Raw genomic sequence first — 19,601 nt, 5'->3', positions numbered from 1 at the left:
TGGAAAAAGTGAAGAAACCTTTCGATTTCCCTCTCAAATCTATATTCTACAATAAAATAACTGAGATATTTTTTTGATGGCCTTTCGGGGAAGTAATAACCAGCGATTATTCACTTTATTTATTCTTAAGTATACGTCAACATGTCTATACATCATCCGGTCCATCCAATTGTTTACCCAATACCTCGATAACTCAGTCATCGCCGTTTTAGCCATAAAAACGGACTATTAGAGCATCGTCGAACAATCTGAACCTACGTCCTACCGGGTCAACGAGAAATCATCGATAAACTCCGCTATATGCTGTACTCGACTGCGGTATCTCTCGCCGAGCTTGTCATTCCTTAAAATAGACCCATTTCTAGGTGCTTAAACGACGTTATTATTCAATCTTTCCGCCGACTTACGTCACTCCTATAAAAGTGTGTTTATTGAGCGCCTCTCTCGAATTCGCCCGTAGAAATGAATGGGAACATTTTAATTGTCCTCGCAAACACACTGTGTATGTGTAATACACTTGCTGGAAACCGAACAAACTTGACCTGCTGTGTGACGGCCTCGATGACAGAGGCTCAAGGATGTGCGTTTGGAATTCTAAACGCGACTAGATTTTGACAGCGAAAACATATGTTGGGAGCGGTTGATCGGATTGGTAGAATTTGAGATGCGTGCAGGTCGATTCGATGGCACCACCTGCCGTACCGTCCGAGAAACGCCAATTTCCATGTAGATAGAGAAAATTTCAGAAAGGAAATTTTGTCCCCAACATAAACTATCAAATTTGATAAGAAGCGCGCAGAAATGAAAACATGTCAGTGATACGATATTTCACTCAATTCGCGAGTTTCTCCACAACGAACGCACTTCTTATGTCCTATAGTGAATCAACGTTCCATATTAACTCGAAATATATTCAAATAAATACCTAAATATATCAGGAATTAAGAAAACAAACTTCAAGCGCGTCAAACGACGTGAAACAGCCGATGACACTAGGAGAGCAAAAGTTGCCAAAACTTGGATTTCAGCAGAAAATAATTAATATTCTGCTTATTGAAAATTCGACAATTAGGAAGAATATCGGATACCAAATATTTAAATTTACATATTTAATCGGGAATCACTCAATTAAATATATTTCATTCAATATAATATACATTCATAACCATATAGTAAAATTGTGGATTTGAAAATATATCACAATCCGACAACGTAATCTAACCATGTTGGGGACATGTAAAAATTGCGTATCCTTCCTCTATCTATGGTTATTACTCTATGGGTATACCCAATTTTGATCTAACATATCCAAATTGTCGTAACTTGACGTATTGAAGCTTCGGCGAAATTTTCTGAAGAATCTGAAATTATTTTCCGCTTGCTGATGAGGTAGCCGAATTTTCAATAGTCTTTCGAAATTCCGTAGAAATCTCAGCAAAAAATAACTTCTCGACCGAATTTCCCAATGGTATGAGTATACACCGGTAGAAATATTCACATTAGGAAAAAAGCGTTATACCTACCCCAGGCTGTCTTTCTAATCTCCTCCTATTTTTCTTCATCTTTCTTCTATTATAAAAAGTTATCCATTTTGTTTTTCCAAAGGTAAATATAAATAAATAAATATATATTAAATGAATAATGAATAAAAAAGCTCACTTTCATTTAGAATATCGATCAAATTTTCATTTCGCACTTGGACTTCGCCATTATGTGTGAAATACAACATCATTGAAATGTTTTTCATCATAGGAATGTTTCTTTCTCTTTTTTAAATTCTGGACCAAGACATGAATAACCCAGTTTTTCCGTGCTGATCAAGTGATTTTTGAGAGACTGTACGAGTACACGAAATTTATTATTTCCTAGACACACTTAAAAAATAATAATAGCTATTATATAAAGTGACGTTACGGAATTCAAAATATTAATTCAATCAATCGAAGACGATCAGATGAAATTATCGACGTTTTCTTCCCACAATACCAACTCTCCTAAACATCTCCGACTCGGTAACATCTCACAGAACACTCAGTATACCAATACACCGTTCAAGCCAAGGTGCCATCCTCTATTTTCGTCAATCCGACCGTAACCGTCGTCGTAGATCCCGTCCGCAATCTTATTTTTATAAATATTGACGGATTTCCGTAAGGTAAACAACACCCCGCTCGATTTTCACGGCCGTCCCGTGTCTCGTGCGTTCAGCCCGGCTTCGATCGCGCCGATCGGTCGGACCTGCCAGTCAGCTATCGAGAGCGCGCCGAATCACTAGTTGTTCAGTGCCGGTGCGCCGGTATCGTAAACGTTATGTCGTCGGATCCTCCGAAAGACGGAATTTCGTGTGCCTTCATCGATTGTGCTAACAGCATTGTGATATTTCTGTGTGTTTGTGTGTCGTGAAATTGGATTTTTTTTTCGAAAAGGGAATTATGGACAGAGACGCTATGGAGTACGGTTTCGAGTTCGAATTGGACGATGTGCCTTGGGTTGGTACCAATTTTTTTTTTTTTTTCGATGGTTTTGATATTGACGGGGTGCGGCAAACAGCTGACGTTGGGGTAGGGTAGGTTTTTGGGGATGTCGCGGGGTTTCCTCGAGGGTTCCGGCTGCTGGAAATGAGGATCTGAGTTTTTCCGGGGCTTTTGTTGTTGAAATGTAAATCGTCAATTTGATAAACAATGTTTTGTTCATGAAAGTGAGACGAAGTCAATTTTGAAAAATATGTCTTTTTCTAATGTCATGATCGTATTATAAAAGTTTAATGAGTCTTCTTGATGAAGGATATTTAATATAAATCAAATAATTTGACAACTTTGTGTCTAATCCTTCACAATAATAATATTATTGTGAAGGATTAGACACAAAGTTGTCAAATTATTTGATTTACATGATCGTATTTTGTCAGTTCTTCTCTCTACTCACTTTATTTCGAATATTGATTGATTTTTCTCGAAGAACTTCATTTTGATCGGACTCGTTTAAAAAAAAAATTACAGAATGAATAAATTTTCTTTGAAAGATGTGATGGTCGGGAATTATCAATATTTTTTCGAATTCAAGCAAGATAATCATCAACATAGATAATATACTAGCAAGATCAAGTCGATGAATTACAAAATATGTTTTATTTATTCAAATTTATTCTACCGACCTCCAAATTAATAAACTCACGCTAACGAATAATCTGATCACCAGAACATTTTTTGAACGACTTATCAGAAATCCAATTTTTATGTCTTCCATCAACTGTTTGCTTTAAAATCGGTAATTAAACTTCTAGATAGAGGAAAATCAACCGCAGCATTATCCGAGCATACGGTGATTATTCTATAATTTTTTTTAATTTCTTCAAATTTTCAGTTCGTTAGCAAACGAAACTGATGAAATCGAGCACTGTAAATTGAAAAGGTTGATAATTTAAAATTTCGCGGGAGTATGGAGGATAGAAGAAGAATTAGAAGCATCTTTCAGAGCGAGCTTTTTCGATGAAAAATCACTAAAGAATGTGACAAAGTGAACTGTACCATCTGGAATATTCAAATTTATCATTTCAATTTTGAGCTATCAAAATCCGTTAGTTTTTGTAAAGGAGCAAGATTTAGAGTCCGTCTTTAAAATTATCTAAGATTTCACAATAAAACAAAAAATATTGAAGGTAGTCTGATTGACTTGGTGAAAATCCATTCAATTGGTGCGAGTTATTTTGATTTCCACTTTTCTATTATGTGAATAAAGATTGTTTTGCTGCACAGTAGGTTATTCAAATTACTGACATTATGAATAACTATTATTCAGAAAATGTATTGAATGTATCGAAACATACATAATAAAATAGTGAAAATTAGAATAACTTGTATCTGATATAAATCAAAGGTAGCATCATCAATCGTTTATTTATAAGAAGTAATAGCAGATGAGACTAAGTATCTTACATTCCCTGTAGCCATGAGAATGTTCAGAAAACATCGATCTATTTCCTAAGGTGATTTCCAAATACATTCTTCAAATATAACCAACGCTGTTATATTTTTAGAGTGGGCTGTGTTTCGGATTGAAACGGTTTGTTTTATATCGTAAGTTATGTTTTGGCAGATGATAAAAGTGATCGTGAGGAGAAAGATTATTTCCGTATCTATTGTATACCTTCTCCATTCACTTCAAACTAACAACACAGAGTATCTCTGGTGATGACAAGTCCAGGGTTACGCTTTTTCGTTTTTTAGTTTTACTGCAGCAGAAGTTTTTTTTTTCAGTTTATATTTATTAGTTTCGTCAATTCTCCTCCAAATCGTGAATATCCGTTTTCAATTAATCATCGAGGTGAAAACTGATACCCATTTTAACCTTCTGTTTGATCAATTCTGCAAATGATATCACTCCTCAGGTATTATAATCTCAACATTCAACATTAGGTTTATCGCTGCGATAATTTATCATCGGATTAACTTGTTGTTATTTGACAAATGGAGATTACAGCTCGAGGAATGATAAGAAGTGTCAAATGGGATTCATTCATCCCGGACTTTGGCAAGACGCGCATCATAGCAAATGTGGAATGCTCGGTGAAATGTCAACTTTTTTTTGTTATGATTGAATTGAAGACCAACGATATACCTATACGCTTTCTGATTGGAAAGGGTTTCCACAGAGGTCGGACCTCATATCCTTTTTAATCCTGTGTTGGTCATCTTCTTCTTTTTTTTCTGTTTTGTTTTATACCGAAAATATGGCATTGAAAAGATAAGACCATTTCTGAAGTTTGGGGTACAAGGTTTTTGGTTTTTCCAATGGGAAGGATGCAATTAAAAATGATTATATGATAATTGCAACACTGTTTATTATTTCTTAATATTTTTCATTCAGATTCAATTGTTTATGCCATTTAATCATGGGAAAGTTGAATGTTTTTTACAAGATACTAGAGTATCTATACCGAGATCTATACCAAATACAAAGCCGTACTTGGTACCACTTTAAAATGTGTCCACATTACGATGAATAGTCGATGAACCAAATAATATCGTACATGAATCTTCTTAAATTTCTCTCACTATCGAATGGCATAATCTACTAAACATAAATGACATAAGAAACGTCAAAAACTAATACACAGTGTCGCCATTATAATCATTTTAAATTGTATAATTCTTGTTGGAAACCCTTCATTATTTAATTGTTCGCATTTAATGACGACATCGACAATTTTAACCATAGATGAAGGTCAGGTTTGATTGGAGGAAAACAACTCCAATAATAAAATTAATTCGCTAATATTGAATGAAGTTGAGGTTATGTGCGAGCAATATGAACGCGGTTATCAAATGTATTCCAAAAAGGATATATTCTACTGGCTCTTTGGAATATTTGATAATTTTATAATCGTTTTCGAGTTTTTCAATTCTAAATGGCACATCAACCTGTCAAACTTATCGATAATACCTATTAGTCTCGACTATTTTCCTCAACAACTTTCCAGCTGAGAGTAATATTCTTGTCATCCAAGTTACTAAGCACTATTATCTTAATATAATCGTGTTTGAAAAGTTGCAATACATTCATAGATTAGGAAAATAAAGTGCAGTGTTTGCTGTCATTAGAATTAGATCACCTATCTAGCGATATCTAGCACGATGCACGCGATTTCTTTTTTTTGTCACATTGAATATATTCGTGTGGGAAATATGTAATATCTCTTTTTGACGGAGAAATAAAAGTCAACAACAGTTTTCATATGAATTGGTTTGACTGATACTGATCTTCTAACGCTAAAATTCTCATTATTCTCCTCTTATTTCAGAGACTGGTAGAACAGATGCAACCACAGCAATTCAGGACCTTCAGGTCTGAATTCCACATGAGCAGCGCAAGCGAACTAACATCCACCTACACAACCACAACCCACTACAGTCAACAGTAAGTACAATCCGAACAATCTCTCCACCACCCACATCTTCCCTCAGGCCTATATCCCCATTCTAACACTTTTCGCTTCACCAGGTACGTAAAAACAAGAACGACAGAGAACGGCAACTCTCAAAAGCACGGCAAGGACGAGAAAGACGAAATATCTAACGGTAGACCGCCGGATAAGTATACTACAAGAACCCAGATAATACAAGAACCCCAAAAATGGACTACAAACACCTCGCTGAAGAGACAACACGTCATAAATGACTATATACTAGTCGACGGTATCTCCGAGGTGCAGGGCATACTGAACCCTCACACCAACGAAGTAATGACGGTACGGGAGGCTATAATATCCAGGATATTGGACGTAAGAACAGGAAGACTCCTGACAGCCGATGGTACACAGATAACCATCGACGAAGCGGCTGATAAAGGTCTCATAGACCCTATCGTGGCTGCCAGGCTCCAGAACCCTTGCGGGATCGTAGAAGACGACAGGGAGCTTACCCTGTTGGAGGCCATCCAACGGCAGATCTTCGAGGCGGAGCAGGGCTTCTTAGACCCTTCGGAGAAGAGATTGAAGGTAAATTCCACCACCATAAATCAGGCGATAGACGACGGTAGGGTGGACGTAAACGCTGGAACGTATACCGTCGAAACGGGCGAAGTCATAGACTTGAAAGAGGCCTACAGGAGAGGCTACCTCCTGCAGCACACTGAGGTCAAACTACAGACCGGCGCCGTAGCTTTAACCGACGCCGTGAATCAGGGTCTTGTCGACGATAAGACCGGTTGGATTGTGGATCGTAACACGGGCAACAAATACCAAATCGACGCCGCCGTCAAGACGAACGTGGTGGACGGCGACGTCAGAGAGATCGTGGATCCGGTACGTGACACCAAAGTAACGGTCTTACAGGCCATCGATCAGGGTTTGATCAACCCCAAGCTAGGCAAATACGTGTTGAATCACGAGAAACTACCATTTTTAGAGGCCAAGCGTCGACAGCTCATCGTGAAACCCAAGACGTTGTCGGAACTCGTGGACGACAACCTTCTGGACGAGACCGGAAAGATCCTTTCTCCTCTCCACCAATCCAAACTTTCAATCCTAGAAGCCGTGTCCAGGGGCGTTTTAGACGTAGACCAAATCCGTTGCATCCTAGATTTCCGCACCAACGACCTCCTGACCTTAGGGGACGCTCTACGCGAAGGTATCATAACTCCCGATGGTCTTTTCCGTAACTCCGTTACCGATGAGAACATAACGATAAAAGAAGCGGTGCATAGGGGTTATATAATAGCGGTGGTTAAAAAATCGATATTCGACGTCGACGCGTTTCAACCGCCAGATAAATCCGATCATATTAGCTTCAACGTGGCCAGCAACAAGGGTTTCGTCAGCAAAAAGAACGGTGGAAGCCTTTTGGTCAATCCTAAGTCGGGGAAATTGGTACCATTCTCTGAAGGCGTGCAAACGGGTATGGTTAAACAAGAAGTATACGACATGCTCAATCGTGGTATAGGTATATTTGAAGGGGGTAGGGAATTAACGGTCTTAGACGCAGTATTCAGGGGTTATATAGATCCAAAGAACGGCAACTTGATAGACGTACAACAGGGTAAGGTAGTTTATCTGAACGAGGCGATAGCGCAACATTTGATAACGCCCGAAGGTGCCGCGATGCTCAACAGCTTGCTCAATCTCACGGTGTCCACTAAAATTACTCACAGACTGGTTCAACGCTACGTTACGGTCACCAAGAAGAACATCGAACACCAACAAATCACTTACACCGAAGCCTTGAGGCAGGGACTGATAGACAACGAGAACCAGATCTTTTTGAATCCGGTAAACAACGAACCTATACCGATAGTTCAGGCCATAAGCGAGGGACTGTTAGCGCCCGACTCTGATAGTTCCGAAAAAGTTTTCGTCAATATTACTTCATCTCATTCCACGCCAGACAGTAGAAAATCCGAATCGCGTAAACTAACCAGCGCCTTGGAGAGAAACGTGTACGAGTTACCTAAAGAAGGTTGGACACTCGCCGACGCCATAAACAAGAAATTGTTCGACCCCGTCACCGGAATGTTCGTTATTCCCGGTACAGACAGACAAGTAAGTTTTGAAGAATGCGTTCAACTCAAAATCATCGACCCGAAATCCGCGGTAGTCATAGACCCAAGCACCAACAGAAAAATCAGTCTGAGCAGGAGTTTGGAGAAAAAGATATTAGACAGTACAGGTCACTACGCCGTTGACAGCGTTTCAATCATAACAATGGAAGAGGCAATAAGCAAAAGCTATGTACTACTCGAAACAGCAGCTGTGTCTATACCATCTAACAGAAGAACGATTCAAGTGACTAAAATCGAGGGTAGACCAGATAAAATAGAAATCTCTTCGCCATCCAGCGTAAAGACGTTCGAAACAGAAATACCGATGGAGATTGTTGAAGACAAGACAAGCACAGAACGCAAGATTACAGGTATGGACGCCATCCAGATGGGCGCTTTGGCTTTAGCGGCAGTTCCAATAGCTGCAACCAAAATTATTAAGATCATTGGAAGATCCGTGGTTCTCGGATCTGGAGAAACCATCCCTATGGAAGACGCTTTGAAAAAAGGTTTAATCGACGAACCAACTTATAAGAAACATCAAAGCGAAGCATTCATCGACGAAGCTAGAGGACAACACTCTCCTTCACCACAGAAGGTTATAAACTCGACCGTCATCCAAATAACAGATCCAGCTACAGGAGCCACCTACACAGCTGAAGACGCGTTGAAAAAAGGACTAGTTACAGAGAAACAACTGTCTGATATGATGACAACTAACAACTCCCAAGACATCACCACCTTCCAAATAACTGATTCGACCACAGGAATCACTTATGATGCAGAAGAAGCCGTACGAAAGAACTTAATAACTCCCGAACAGTTGGAAGAAATCAAGAAGGATCCTAAAGGAGCCATAGTCAACTCCAACCACGCCATCACCTTCACCAGATCATCGGCCACAGTTACAAGTATGGTATCTACCACATCTACTGTGTATATCAAAGACCCAAAAACCGGTGTAACTTACACCAGCGAAGAAGCCCTGAAAAGAGGTCTGGTCACCCCCGAAAAATTGAAAGAAATCACAGGTGAATTAACGCCTGAAGATGGCGAGAAATCCGGTGCGAAACCCAAGGTGTTGAGCACGACAACCATACGTTTTGACAGCGATGAAGAAATGTCGGAAGCTGATAAAACTAGAGCTAGGATAACAACAGAACCGACATATCAAGTTAAAATTGGTCGTGCCAAATCGTTAAGTCCTGAAAGGGAGGCTAAACGAGTGGTCTTGCAAAAGTTGAGAAGAAAAATGGTTACTCCAGAAGACGCCAAAAAGAAGGGTATAATAGACGAAGAAACCGCCACCATGTTAAGCAAGGAGGAGACTTTCAAGTCTCCAAAAGGCGAAGAGCTTACCTTGCAAGAAGCTATTGAATCTAGTAAAATCGATCCTACAAAAGGAAAGATAATAGATCCTACTAGAGGAGACCAATTGACCATAAATGACGCGATCCAGAGAGGTCTGTTAGATCCTGACGGTTCCAACGAGCTCTTGTTCCCATTAAACAGAAGTCTTTCGATTCCCGAGTTGGTAAAACAGGGACTTCTAGATCCCGACAGTCAGAAAGTCGTGCATCCTGAAACGGGCTCATGTTTATCGATTAGCGAAGCAATTATCTGTGATATAGTAGATCCTTTGAGCAAAATGACTGAAAAGAGCGGTGAAGAAATAACGCTCGGCGAAGCTCTGGAGATCGGAGTTATAGACGATGAAAAATCGACGGTTAAGACTGTTAAAGGCGAGATCGATCTGAAAGAGGCTGTGAAAGAAGATATATTCGATACGTCCATTCCCAAAGGTCCTGAAAACATTCCACCGGCTGGTATGACATTCCCTGTAGCTTTAAAGAGAGGCTTGGTAGATACAGACAAGAAAGAATTACTGCATCCCTTAACTAACGAAAGAATACCGTTGAAAGAAGCTATCCAGGAAGATCTCATCATGAGTCTTCCTTTCCCTACAGACCCCGATTGTGTAAACATTGAAGACGCCTTGGAAAAACATCTGATAGACGAGAATACAGGTACGTTTAAAATACCAAAAACAGGAGAAACTATTCCTGTCTCTGAGGCTCTAGAATCAGGGTTATTAGCAATCAAAGAACCCCTAGATTACGTTGATTTCGACAGTTCGCAACCAATCACCACTTTGACCGAAACTAACAACACAATTCACAGAGTAACCACCAGAACAATTGAACTAATGGCAGGTTATTCCCTACTCAGCATAAACGAAGTTCAAAACCTAGAAACCCTTGAAATAATATCTATAGAAGAAGCCAGAAAAAAAGGTATCGTGGTAAACGAAGATGAAGTGGAAAACACAACAGTCGTGAAAGATAAAACATTGTCGTTTTCGGAAGCCTTGAACAAAGGGTTAGTCGACATGAAATCAGGAACATTCATCGATCCTCAAACTGGTGAAAAAGTACCGATTAAAGACGCCTTGAAGGAGGGTACCCTATCAGCAACACCTGTGACAGCAGAAGTACAAAGAAATCAAACTGTAACGGAGACAGCCTCAGAACTGAACATCGCAGAGGCTTTCACAACTATTTACGACGAAACAACCGACTCTTTCAAAGACCCAAACGATCCCAACAAGAAATTAACATTTGCCGAAGCTGTAGAGAAAGAAATCATAGATCCAAATTCCATAATTTACGATGTTGAGTCGCAGAAACCGGTTACCATAGAAAATGCCATGAAAGAAGGTTTGATAGATCCCAAGAGTGGTAAGATCGTCGATAATAAATCTGGTAACAAGGTGGATTTCAAGAAGGCCACCAAAATCGGTCTGATCGCAGTGCTAGGTGGAGCTGCCTTACCTCTGGTAGCTGTGGGTATGGCCGGAGCTGCTGCTGTTGAAGGTATCAAAAAACTGTCCAAAAAAGACAAGGTATCCGAGACAAAAACGGTTACTATAACTACCTCAGAATCTAGGGTTATAACAACAACCGCTTCAACTGCATCCCCGCATTCTTCCAAAGTTGAAATCACAATAAGCGGAAAAATACCATCAAATCTTCAAATAGAACCGGATCAAACAGATTCAACCATCATCGAAGAAATTCCCAAGAAGGTCCACGTGAGCGTCGAAGAATTGAAAGTGGAAGAGAAGCCTAGAAAGGAATTCGCTAACATCGAAGTCATCGCACCGGAAACGACAATCAAAGAAGCAGTCACATCTAAACAAATAGTTCCAAGGAATTGTAGAATAATTTTCCAAGGAGAAGAGCTGAACTACGATGTTCAAGAAGGCCTAGATGAAAACTTGCTACTTCCCCAACACAGAATCAAAGTTGTGGACGAAAATAAAGTGACGCTATTGGACGAGCCGGTGAAATTCACTCTTATCATATCGCGTAACATCACGCCTCAATATTTGGCAGAACTGGGTTATTACGATATTAGATCCAGACACTTCACTGATTTGAATGGAGCTCACATAACCTTCGAGACTTTCATCTACGATTTAGATCTGTTCGATCCAGAAACGATATTGGTCAAGGATTCCACAAGGAAACCTGCTCAGTATATCACTCTTCAAGAAGCACTCCGAAGACCATTGATAGATAAGAATACAGGTCATATGGTCGATCCCAAAACAGGCAAAAGAGTACCCTTCTTCGAAGCTGTCAAACTTAAGTGGATAATACACGTGGCCGATAAGCCTAAGGCCAAGTATCAACCGATGAGTCTCGAAGAAATAGCAACCACGGATAGATTCGATCCGGTTAAAGTTGAAGTCAAACTGGAGGATGGCAATGAGGTCATGCCTCTGATCAAGGCTCTCACTTCCAATATTATCGATCCTAAATCAGTTACCATAAAGGATCCAAAGAATATGCAGCTCATGCCTTACTACGAAGCTGTGGATAAGTCTATAGTTGATCCTAGGAGAGGTTTAGTCATCAACAACGCCACTCAGAAAACCATGAATTTCCCTGAAGCCTTCCATCGAGGTTTCGTTCTTGCTATGCCGAGACCAATTTCTCTCCAGGCCATTATTCACAAAGGACTGTACGACGAAGAAAGCGGTAAGATCAAAGATCCTCTAACCAAACAACTTCTGCCAATAGCGGAAGCCATCGAGAGACAGATAATAGATGGAAGGATCAGCGAAGTTAAAGACGTGAAAGCCAATGCATTCATACCTTTGAACGAAGCTCTGAAAACCAACTTGATAGAAGATGGAAAACTTGTCGACAAGAAAGACAATCAGGTTATAACTCTGAATAGGGCGCTACAGTTGAATTTGATCCAAACCAAACCTATCATCTTCAGTCTTCTCCAAATCATCCTGATGAACTACTACGGTCCACGTAACGGACAAATATTGAATCCCATCACAGGAGAAGAAATCACGTTGTTGCAAGCGATAGAAGACAAACTCATCGACCCGGCCAGTACGAGGATCAAAGACGATAGAAGAAAACGCATCGTAGAGGTCAAAGAGGCCTTCCAAACCAATCTCATCGATCCTACCAAAGGTGTATTAACTAGTCCTTTGCTCTCCTTGGACCAAGCGTACCTGAAAGGATACATCTTGAGCACTGTATTACCTTGGTCGCTTCAGGAGACCCTTGCCCAGAAAGTTTACGACCCACAAACCGGCAAATTTGTAGTAGACAACGCTAAAGTGACTCTGGTAGAAGCCATCGAAGGCGGCGTAGTGAATCCTAGCGTGCTCACTATCAAGGACCCAAGATCCGGCGATATAATAACCTTGAACGATGCCATCACGTTGAGACTGATCGACCCTATCAAGGGTCAGGCTATAGATCCGATCACCAACACCGAATCAAACTTGTATGAAGCGCAAGACAGAGGTTTGATTGTGCCTTACAGCAGCCAGATCACTTTGCCCGAAGCCGTATTCAAAGGTTTCTACGACCCATCCACCGGTAAATTTATTGATCCTAGGAGTAAAGAACGGTTGAAACCAGAAAGCGCGTTCAATAGAGGTTATGTTGATACCTCGTCGACTTTGTTGACTATAGACGAAGAACTGGTCACTTTCGATCAGGCTGTGGTAGAGGGCTACATAGACACAAGCGATGGAGTCGTTATCAGCTCTAGGAACGAAGCAGTGGACTTCAATGAAGCATTCGAAAGAGGTTTACTGATAGAAGTGGCTCCACCAATACCTTTGAGCGAGGCTATATTCAAAGGAATATACGATGAGCAATCTGGTCTGTTCCTAGATCCACGCACCGGTAACTACCTCACCTTGATCGAAGCCATCGAGATCAATCTGATCGACGCAGAGTCCATCAGCGTGAAAGATACCAGAGCAGGCGTCTGGCGAAAGTTATCCTTGGTCGACGCCATCCACAAAAGCTACGTTGACGGCAACTCCGCCTTGGTTAAAGATTTCTCTAGCCCTGAAGGTGCCGAATACACCCTGCCCAAAGCGTTCGAACTGGGCATACTGATTGACAGCAAAGCTGCTGTTTCCATACAACGCGCCATCCACCAAGGACTGTACGATGAGTCCACCGGAAAGATAATAGATCCAAGCAACGATAGAAAGATAACCCTTCACGAATCTATAAGAAAATACATCATATCCCCTCTCTTGCCTTGCTACTTCGACAAGAAGCAGGGCAGGCTGTTGAATCTATCAGAGACCTGCAAGCTGGGTGTTATAGACAAACGCAGCGGTACCTTTAACGACCTCGTTACTGACAGGCAGATCAAGCTGTCACAGGCGCTGGAAGAAGGATTGATGGTGGACATCGAAAACGGCAACTTCGGCTTGTACGAAGCCATCCAAATGGGCTTTTACGATCCGGCAGATAATGCCTTCCGTCATCCGGTGTCAGGGCGCAGAGTGAACCTCAAAGAGGCTTGCAACAACGAGTTTATCAATCCTCTCAACTCCATCGTGAAGAACGGTCCTGAAAATAAGTACGTTAGACTACCGGAAGCTATAGACTCGAATATAATAGACGACGAGAACAATATGTACGTGTTTCCAAATCAGAACGCTCTGAATTTGCTCGACGCCAAGAAGAAGGGTTTGATAGTACCAATACAACGCCCTGTAACTCTGGAAGAAGCTATAGATTGCGGTTTTTACCGTCCAGACTCGGGTAAATTCGCTGATCCTCTAAAAGACGGCGAGTTCTACGACCTCGTCGACGCTTTCCACCACAACCTCATTGATCCTTCCACCACAGCCTTGATAGACCCACAAAACAACTCTACGAAATCAGTTCCGACTGCTATACAGGAAGGTAGGATAGACGTGGTTAGGGGTCGCGTTCTAGACTCTAAATCCAAGTTGACGTACAATTACGACGCGGCTTTCCAGAAGGGTCTCTTGGTCACGTTGTCCAAACCTTCGGAGATCAAACACTCTATCACAGAACTCGGTAGAACTCCTACGCAGCCTCGTGAATGCACTCTCGAAGAAGCCATGAGCTTCGAACTGTTAGATCCTCAAATCGCAGTCACTAAAGACGTACAAACGGGCGTTTTTAAAACAGTAAGCGACGCTTTGGCCGATAAGACTTTAGACGTTACCAAAACGCTTGTATTCGAGGTTCAAACCAGCGTTATCCAATCTAGAATCGTGATGTACTCCGAAACTATAATAATCTACCTACGAGAACCTTTAGAATTCAGACATGCCATCGAGTTGGGCAATTTAGACGTTAACACCGGTAAGTTCACTGATCCACAATCCAAGCAGGTGATGAGCCTAAAGGACTCCATAACTCTCGGTTACGTTGACCCTGATTCTGCCGTCGTTAAAGACACGCTGAAAAAGAAGCTGATCAAGCTACCCGAAGGGTTCCGAAAGGGACTTATAGATTCTGAGAAAGGCAACGTCTTAGACACGTCCACGTCCAAATTGTACTCTCTGCCTAGCGCCATGGAGAGCGGTCTACTGATGACGCCAAGAAGGGGCTTCAGCCTCATTGAGTCGATCACGTACTCCCTCTACAACCCTACAACTGGAGGGTTCGCAGATCCTTTCGTACACGTTCCGATTATTGACAGAAAACGAATAACGTTAAGCGAGGCTATAAAGCACAACCTGGTGGATCCTACCAGTACTGTAGTCAAAGATCCTGAGAGTGGTACTATAGTACCCCTATCGGCGGCTATAGAGAACGGTCTTGTGGACGCACAGGAAGGCAGGATCCTGGACAAGGGTGAAAGCAAACAGGTGGACTTCGCCAAGGCTCTGGAGAAGGGTTTGATATTACCGGCTGAACAGAGGGTGAGTTTTACGTTTTACTTGTACGTTTTAGTTGGCTTCAAGGTGTCTTGTTTGGCTTGAGTTCCGCTTTGAGGATTGACGCGTTAGAATTGTGGGTGGTTCTCTTCGCTGCGGTTGGTTCGTACTGCTTCTTGTGGTTGTGTTTTTGGCTTTTTACGGGCTGGAAATGATGTTAAATTTCATGGAAAATAATTCTGAACATAAAAAATACTTTCTAAGATTAAATTGTGAATTGAAAAGCTGTAATAGTACTTGGATCAATTTTTCTTGTTACAATTTACCTACAATTCCGTAGAGAACTTTTTTTTTGGAAAATTTGCAATTACTGGAGTAACTTTCCATTTTTGAAGGTGCCAATACCTTTGTCAAATATTCTTTAGACGTTCATAAAGATTTATGATGTTACATTCAAATATTTTCCAGATTTGTTTAGCTTTCGGTAGTTCAGTAGTGTATTTGCATATAAAATTCCAATTAGTCATTCTTGTTGAAGTGGTTGACGGGAAGATTTTGAAAAATGTTGATAGCGAAAGAGAACCTGCCATATCATTCTAGTGGTTATTGAAATATCCCATAGTTAAAGCATGAACAGCCTGAGAAACTAGTGAAAGATTGTTCCACATGATCACCGTACTTATTGCCTATTGATCGAAACAGGATCCAAGAACAAATGAAAGTTTTAACGTCCTCTAGATGGGATATTTTCATCTCAGTGCTCATTTGATTTTTTCTTTGATTTTTTCTTGAATTTGTTTTTGTGTTACAATATTGTTATAACAAGAATATTTTTTGCAGCTTGAGACCCCTGGGAGCTTTCATTTTTGTGTGGTGGTCCTACTGAGAATGTGCATAATAGCCTGCAAAACCCCGCACATAACGTATCATTACATCTGCTTTCACATAATTTACTCATACCAGTAACACAATGAATAATAACCTATTCATCTCATTTCCTCAAGACATCCAGAGGAACGACCACTAGATAAACCCGAATATTATTGTCCCATGTCGACAGTAGTGGTAACATGCGTTTGACCTTCATGAAAAGCTTATGGAATGCGCAGATCCAAACGCAGATGACATTATATAACTGTCATTCTTTGGAATGCTTCATCTTGCAGTTTTAACTTACCTTATACATCAAATCTACTTTGCACCCTTGCAACATTTCATCCAATTTGGGATGAAATGAATTTAAAATAAATGCAGTCAAAATAACAAGTTTTATAAAATGAAGAAAATATTGTAACATGCAGTAATTCACTAAACACAATATGTCACTTGCAAAAGTAAATGCAGCCAATGTAATAAGTTCTATAAAACTCAAAATCAATAACGAATATTAATTCTTTAAAATTAAAGTTGTTCTAATCTTTTGTCGAGTATTAAAACATAGAGAACACTCGACATTTTAACAGATTAATTTTTTCACAATATATTGACTGTTTATCAATTTTATATAACTTAATACCCAGTTTTTATCAATGTTTTGTTCACAGGTTTTTTTTTAAGTGTGTTTTAGGTAAAACGATATTATTTCTTTTCAAACTAACATCATTATGTGTGATCGCAATGCTTGAATGCATGTTTAGGTTAAGGGATGTTCAGCTTACGCCCAAGAATATTTCATACAGATTCATGAAATCCAATTCATTCTCAAGGATGAATAGAAAGATTGATATAATGGAGAACAATAATTTAATTGGTTACATAATAATAATAATAATAATAATAATGTTTATTTCATGATTAGTCTACATTCAAAACAAAATACAGTCATTTTAAAATGTAAGAAAATATTGAAAGAAAAAAAAGAAAATCGTGACATGAAACAAACAGCTCAACTAATATACTATTTTGTAAAGTTCTGAAATTTTATTTAAAACGAAAATCTGGAAGTGTAGAGAATAATATTACTTTATTATTAGCGACCGATAAAAATAATTCTTTAGGATTGATTCCTTCCTAAAAAAAATTATCTTATAATTTTCAGCTGGCCAATTGAATTATTGTTTTCGGCGTGTGGTTTAACACACGTTTCTCGAAACTCGAGATGCACCACAATCGAATTTCCAGTATCAAAAACCCTGATCGATAATAGAAAAATCTGTGTTCGGTTTTCAGCAAGCCGTCGAGGAAAAATACAGGCTGTGCGACGAAACCTTGTCCAAACTCCTGCACTGGATAGGTGAGGTGGAGGACAGGATAGCGTCCCAGGACATCATCCACGAGTTCGAAGAAGACCTACGCAATCAGATCAACACCATGAAACACGTCAAAGACGATCTGGACCAACACCACGTTCAGGTAACTAGTTGCAGCGATCAAGTCAGACAGCTAGTGCTCACCGCCGGCGACGTCCTGTCCAAGAGCGAAGTCAACGCTTTGGAGAAGAGTGGCAGAACCCTGAAGACCAGATACGATAAGGCCACTGACCGAGCTGAAGCCTTGCTGAAGAGGATGATGACGGCCAGAGATGAACTCTCCAAGTTGAAATCGGAGATGCAACTATTCTCCGATTGGTTGAGCAAGGCCCGGAGAGTGTTGGAAGACAAGGAAAGATCTTTGACCGACTTGAAGAATTTGGATTCTAGTGTAGACAGCACCAAAGATTTCGTCAGTGATGTCATAGCCCACCAAGCAGATCTGAGGTTCATCACCATGTCCGCCCAAAAGTTCGTGGACGAAGGAAAAGAATATTTGAAGTTGTTGAACGACTTCAGGACCTCTCTACCGTCTAGACTGCCTCACGTTGAGCCTCTAACCTCTCAAGAATCTCCGGTTAGAAGCGAAGTGAGCTTGATCACGCAACAGTACAAAGATCTGCTCAGCAGGGCCAACAATCTGTCCAGCCGTATATCTGGCGTGGGTGGTAGGCAAAGAGATTACAGCGACGCTGTGGAGAAGGCCAAGTTATGGCTTAGAGACATCGAACCAAGAGCTATTAAGGTGCTGAACGAACCAATAAGCGGAGATCCGAGGTCAGTCGAAGACCAATTGAACCACGCAAAGGCTTTGAACAACGAATTTGTTGCCAATGGAAGACTTATCGATAATGCTAAAATGGTAAGTTGTAGCTTGTATTACTATTTTACTAGTTTTTCACGAATCGTTGATAACATGAAATGTTAAATGTATCTTTGAAGTCGCGAATAATTTTTTCCTCTCAACTTGTAGGCTGTCAAGAGTCTATTATCCTCCCTAGAAGGACAACTATCCCCATCCGAGATGAACAGACTAGAACAACCCGTCGTCGAACTACAACAGAAGTACGACCAACTCAGCAACGCGATAACAGACCGTTGCCAAGAGCTAGAAACCGCCCTCATTCAATCCCAAGGCGTGCAAGACGCCCTAGATGGCATCATTAACTGGCTTAACTCTGCCGAAAGTCAGTTCAAAAACGCCCAGAAACCAGCCTCGCTCGTCAAGGAGCGTTTAGACGAGCAAATCAGAGAACACAGAGTCTTACAGTCCGACATAGACAACCACATCGCCTCCGTCGACTCTGTGTACCTTTCGGCCAGCGAGCTGATACACTCCACCAGCAACGCCAGAGTCGCCAAGAAGATCGAGTCCAAGCTTAACGACGTCAAGGTACGATTCGAGAAGCTTTTCGATAGATCGCAGAAACGAGGAGAATTCTTGGCAGAGGTCGACAGAAACCTGACCCACTTCAACAACCAGATTATCGTGTTCGACCAGTGGTACAGGAGCATAATGGAGATGATCGACTCACCCGACTTCTCCAAGTTGCCCTACAACGAGATATCCAAGAGGATGCAGGACATCAGCGCAAACGTAGAGGGAAAACACGCGATGTTCGAGGAAATCGTGCATGACGGCAAAGAACTAGTGAATAAGAGAGACGTTACGGACGTGTCCACCGTCAGGGATAAGGTAAAACTGATGGAGAGCCAGTGGAGAGACCTGCTCAACTTGCTGGACGACAAGCAGAAACTTTCGAAGCAGAGGTCCGAGCAACTGATGGCCTATGAGAAAACGCGCGAAGATGTTCTGGGTTGGCTGAGTAAGATGGAGAACAAAGTTAGTCGTTTGGATATAGTAGCCATCGATTTGGACATATTGAAGAAGCAAAACGAAGAATTGAAGCCCATTGCTAAGGAGTACAAGGAATATGCCTTCACCATCGAAAGAGTTAACGACTCAGGACTTATGTACGATAATTTGATCAGAGGACAACCGGACTCGCCAACAAAACGAAAGAGTCAGTCGTACAGTCCCACTAAGAGACCATCGTTCACTAGTGGTAAGTCAATTTCATTTGAAACTCAATTTTTACGTACGATAGAGCTTTCTGGATAACTTA

At 40.9% G+C, this 19,601-nt stretch overlaps 1 protein-coding gene across 40 annotated transcripts in view; it reads left to right on the top strand.

The window, feature by feature from the left end:
* The window catches only part of LOC123678678 (dystonin), a 257,561-nt gene that overhangs the window by 210,987 nt on the left and 26,973 nt on the right, over positions 1-19,601 (top strand). For 39 of the 40 annotated variants that reach the window (XR_006747300.1, XM_045615892.1, XM_045615854.1 and 36 more), the window contains 4 exons: positions 5,801-5,916; positions 6,001-15,271; positions 17,396-18,337; positions 18,449-19,541. Coding sequence is in view for 39 of the 40 variants with exons in the window: in XM_045615892.1 (XP_045471848.1) it covers positions 5,801-5,916; positions 6,001-15,271; positions 17,396-18,337; positions 18,449-19,541 (11,422 nt within the window). In the remaining variant the exon portion in view is untranslated. Of the gene's footprint in view, positions 1-2,247; positions 2,490-5,800; positions 5,917-6,000; positions 15,272-17,395; positions 18,338-18,448; positions 19,542-19,601 lie in introns of those variants that run through there. The other variant, XM_045616043.1, reaches the window with a different exon arrangement.

Source organism: Harmonia axyridis, chromosome 1, assembly GCF_914767665.1.
Source record: "Harmonia axyridis chromosome 1, icHarAxyr1.1, whole genome shotgun sequence".
NCBI classification, from domain to species: domain Eukaryota; kingdom Metazoa; phylum Arthropoda; class Insecta; order Coleoptera; family Coccinellidae; genus Harmonia; species Harmonia axyridis.
The sequence above is the reverse complement of the archived record's forward strand: the minus strand, read 5'-3'. Positions and strand labels throughout refer to the sequence as shown.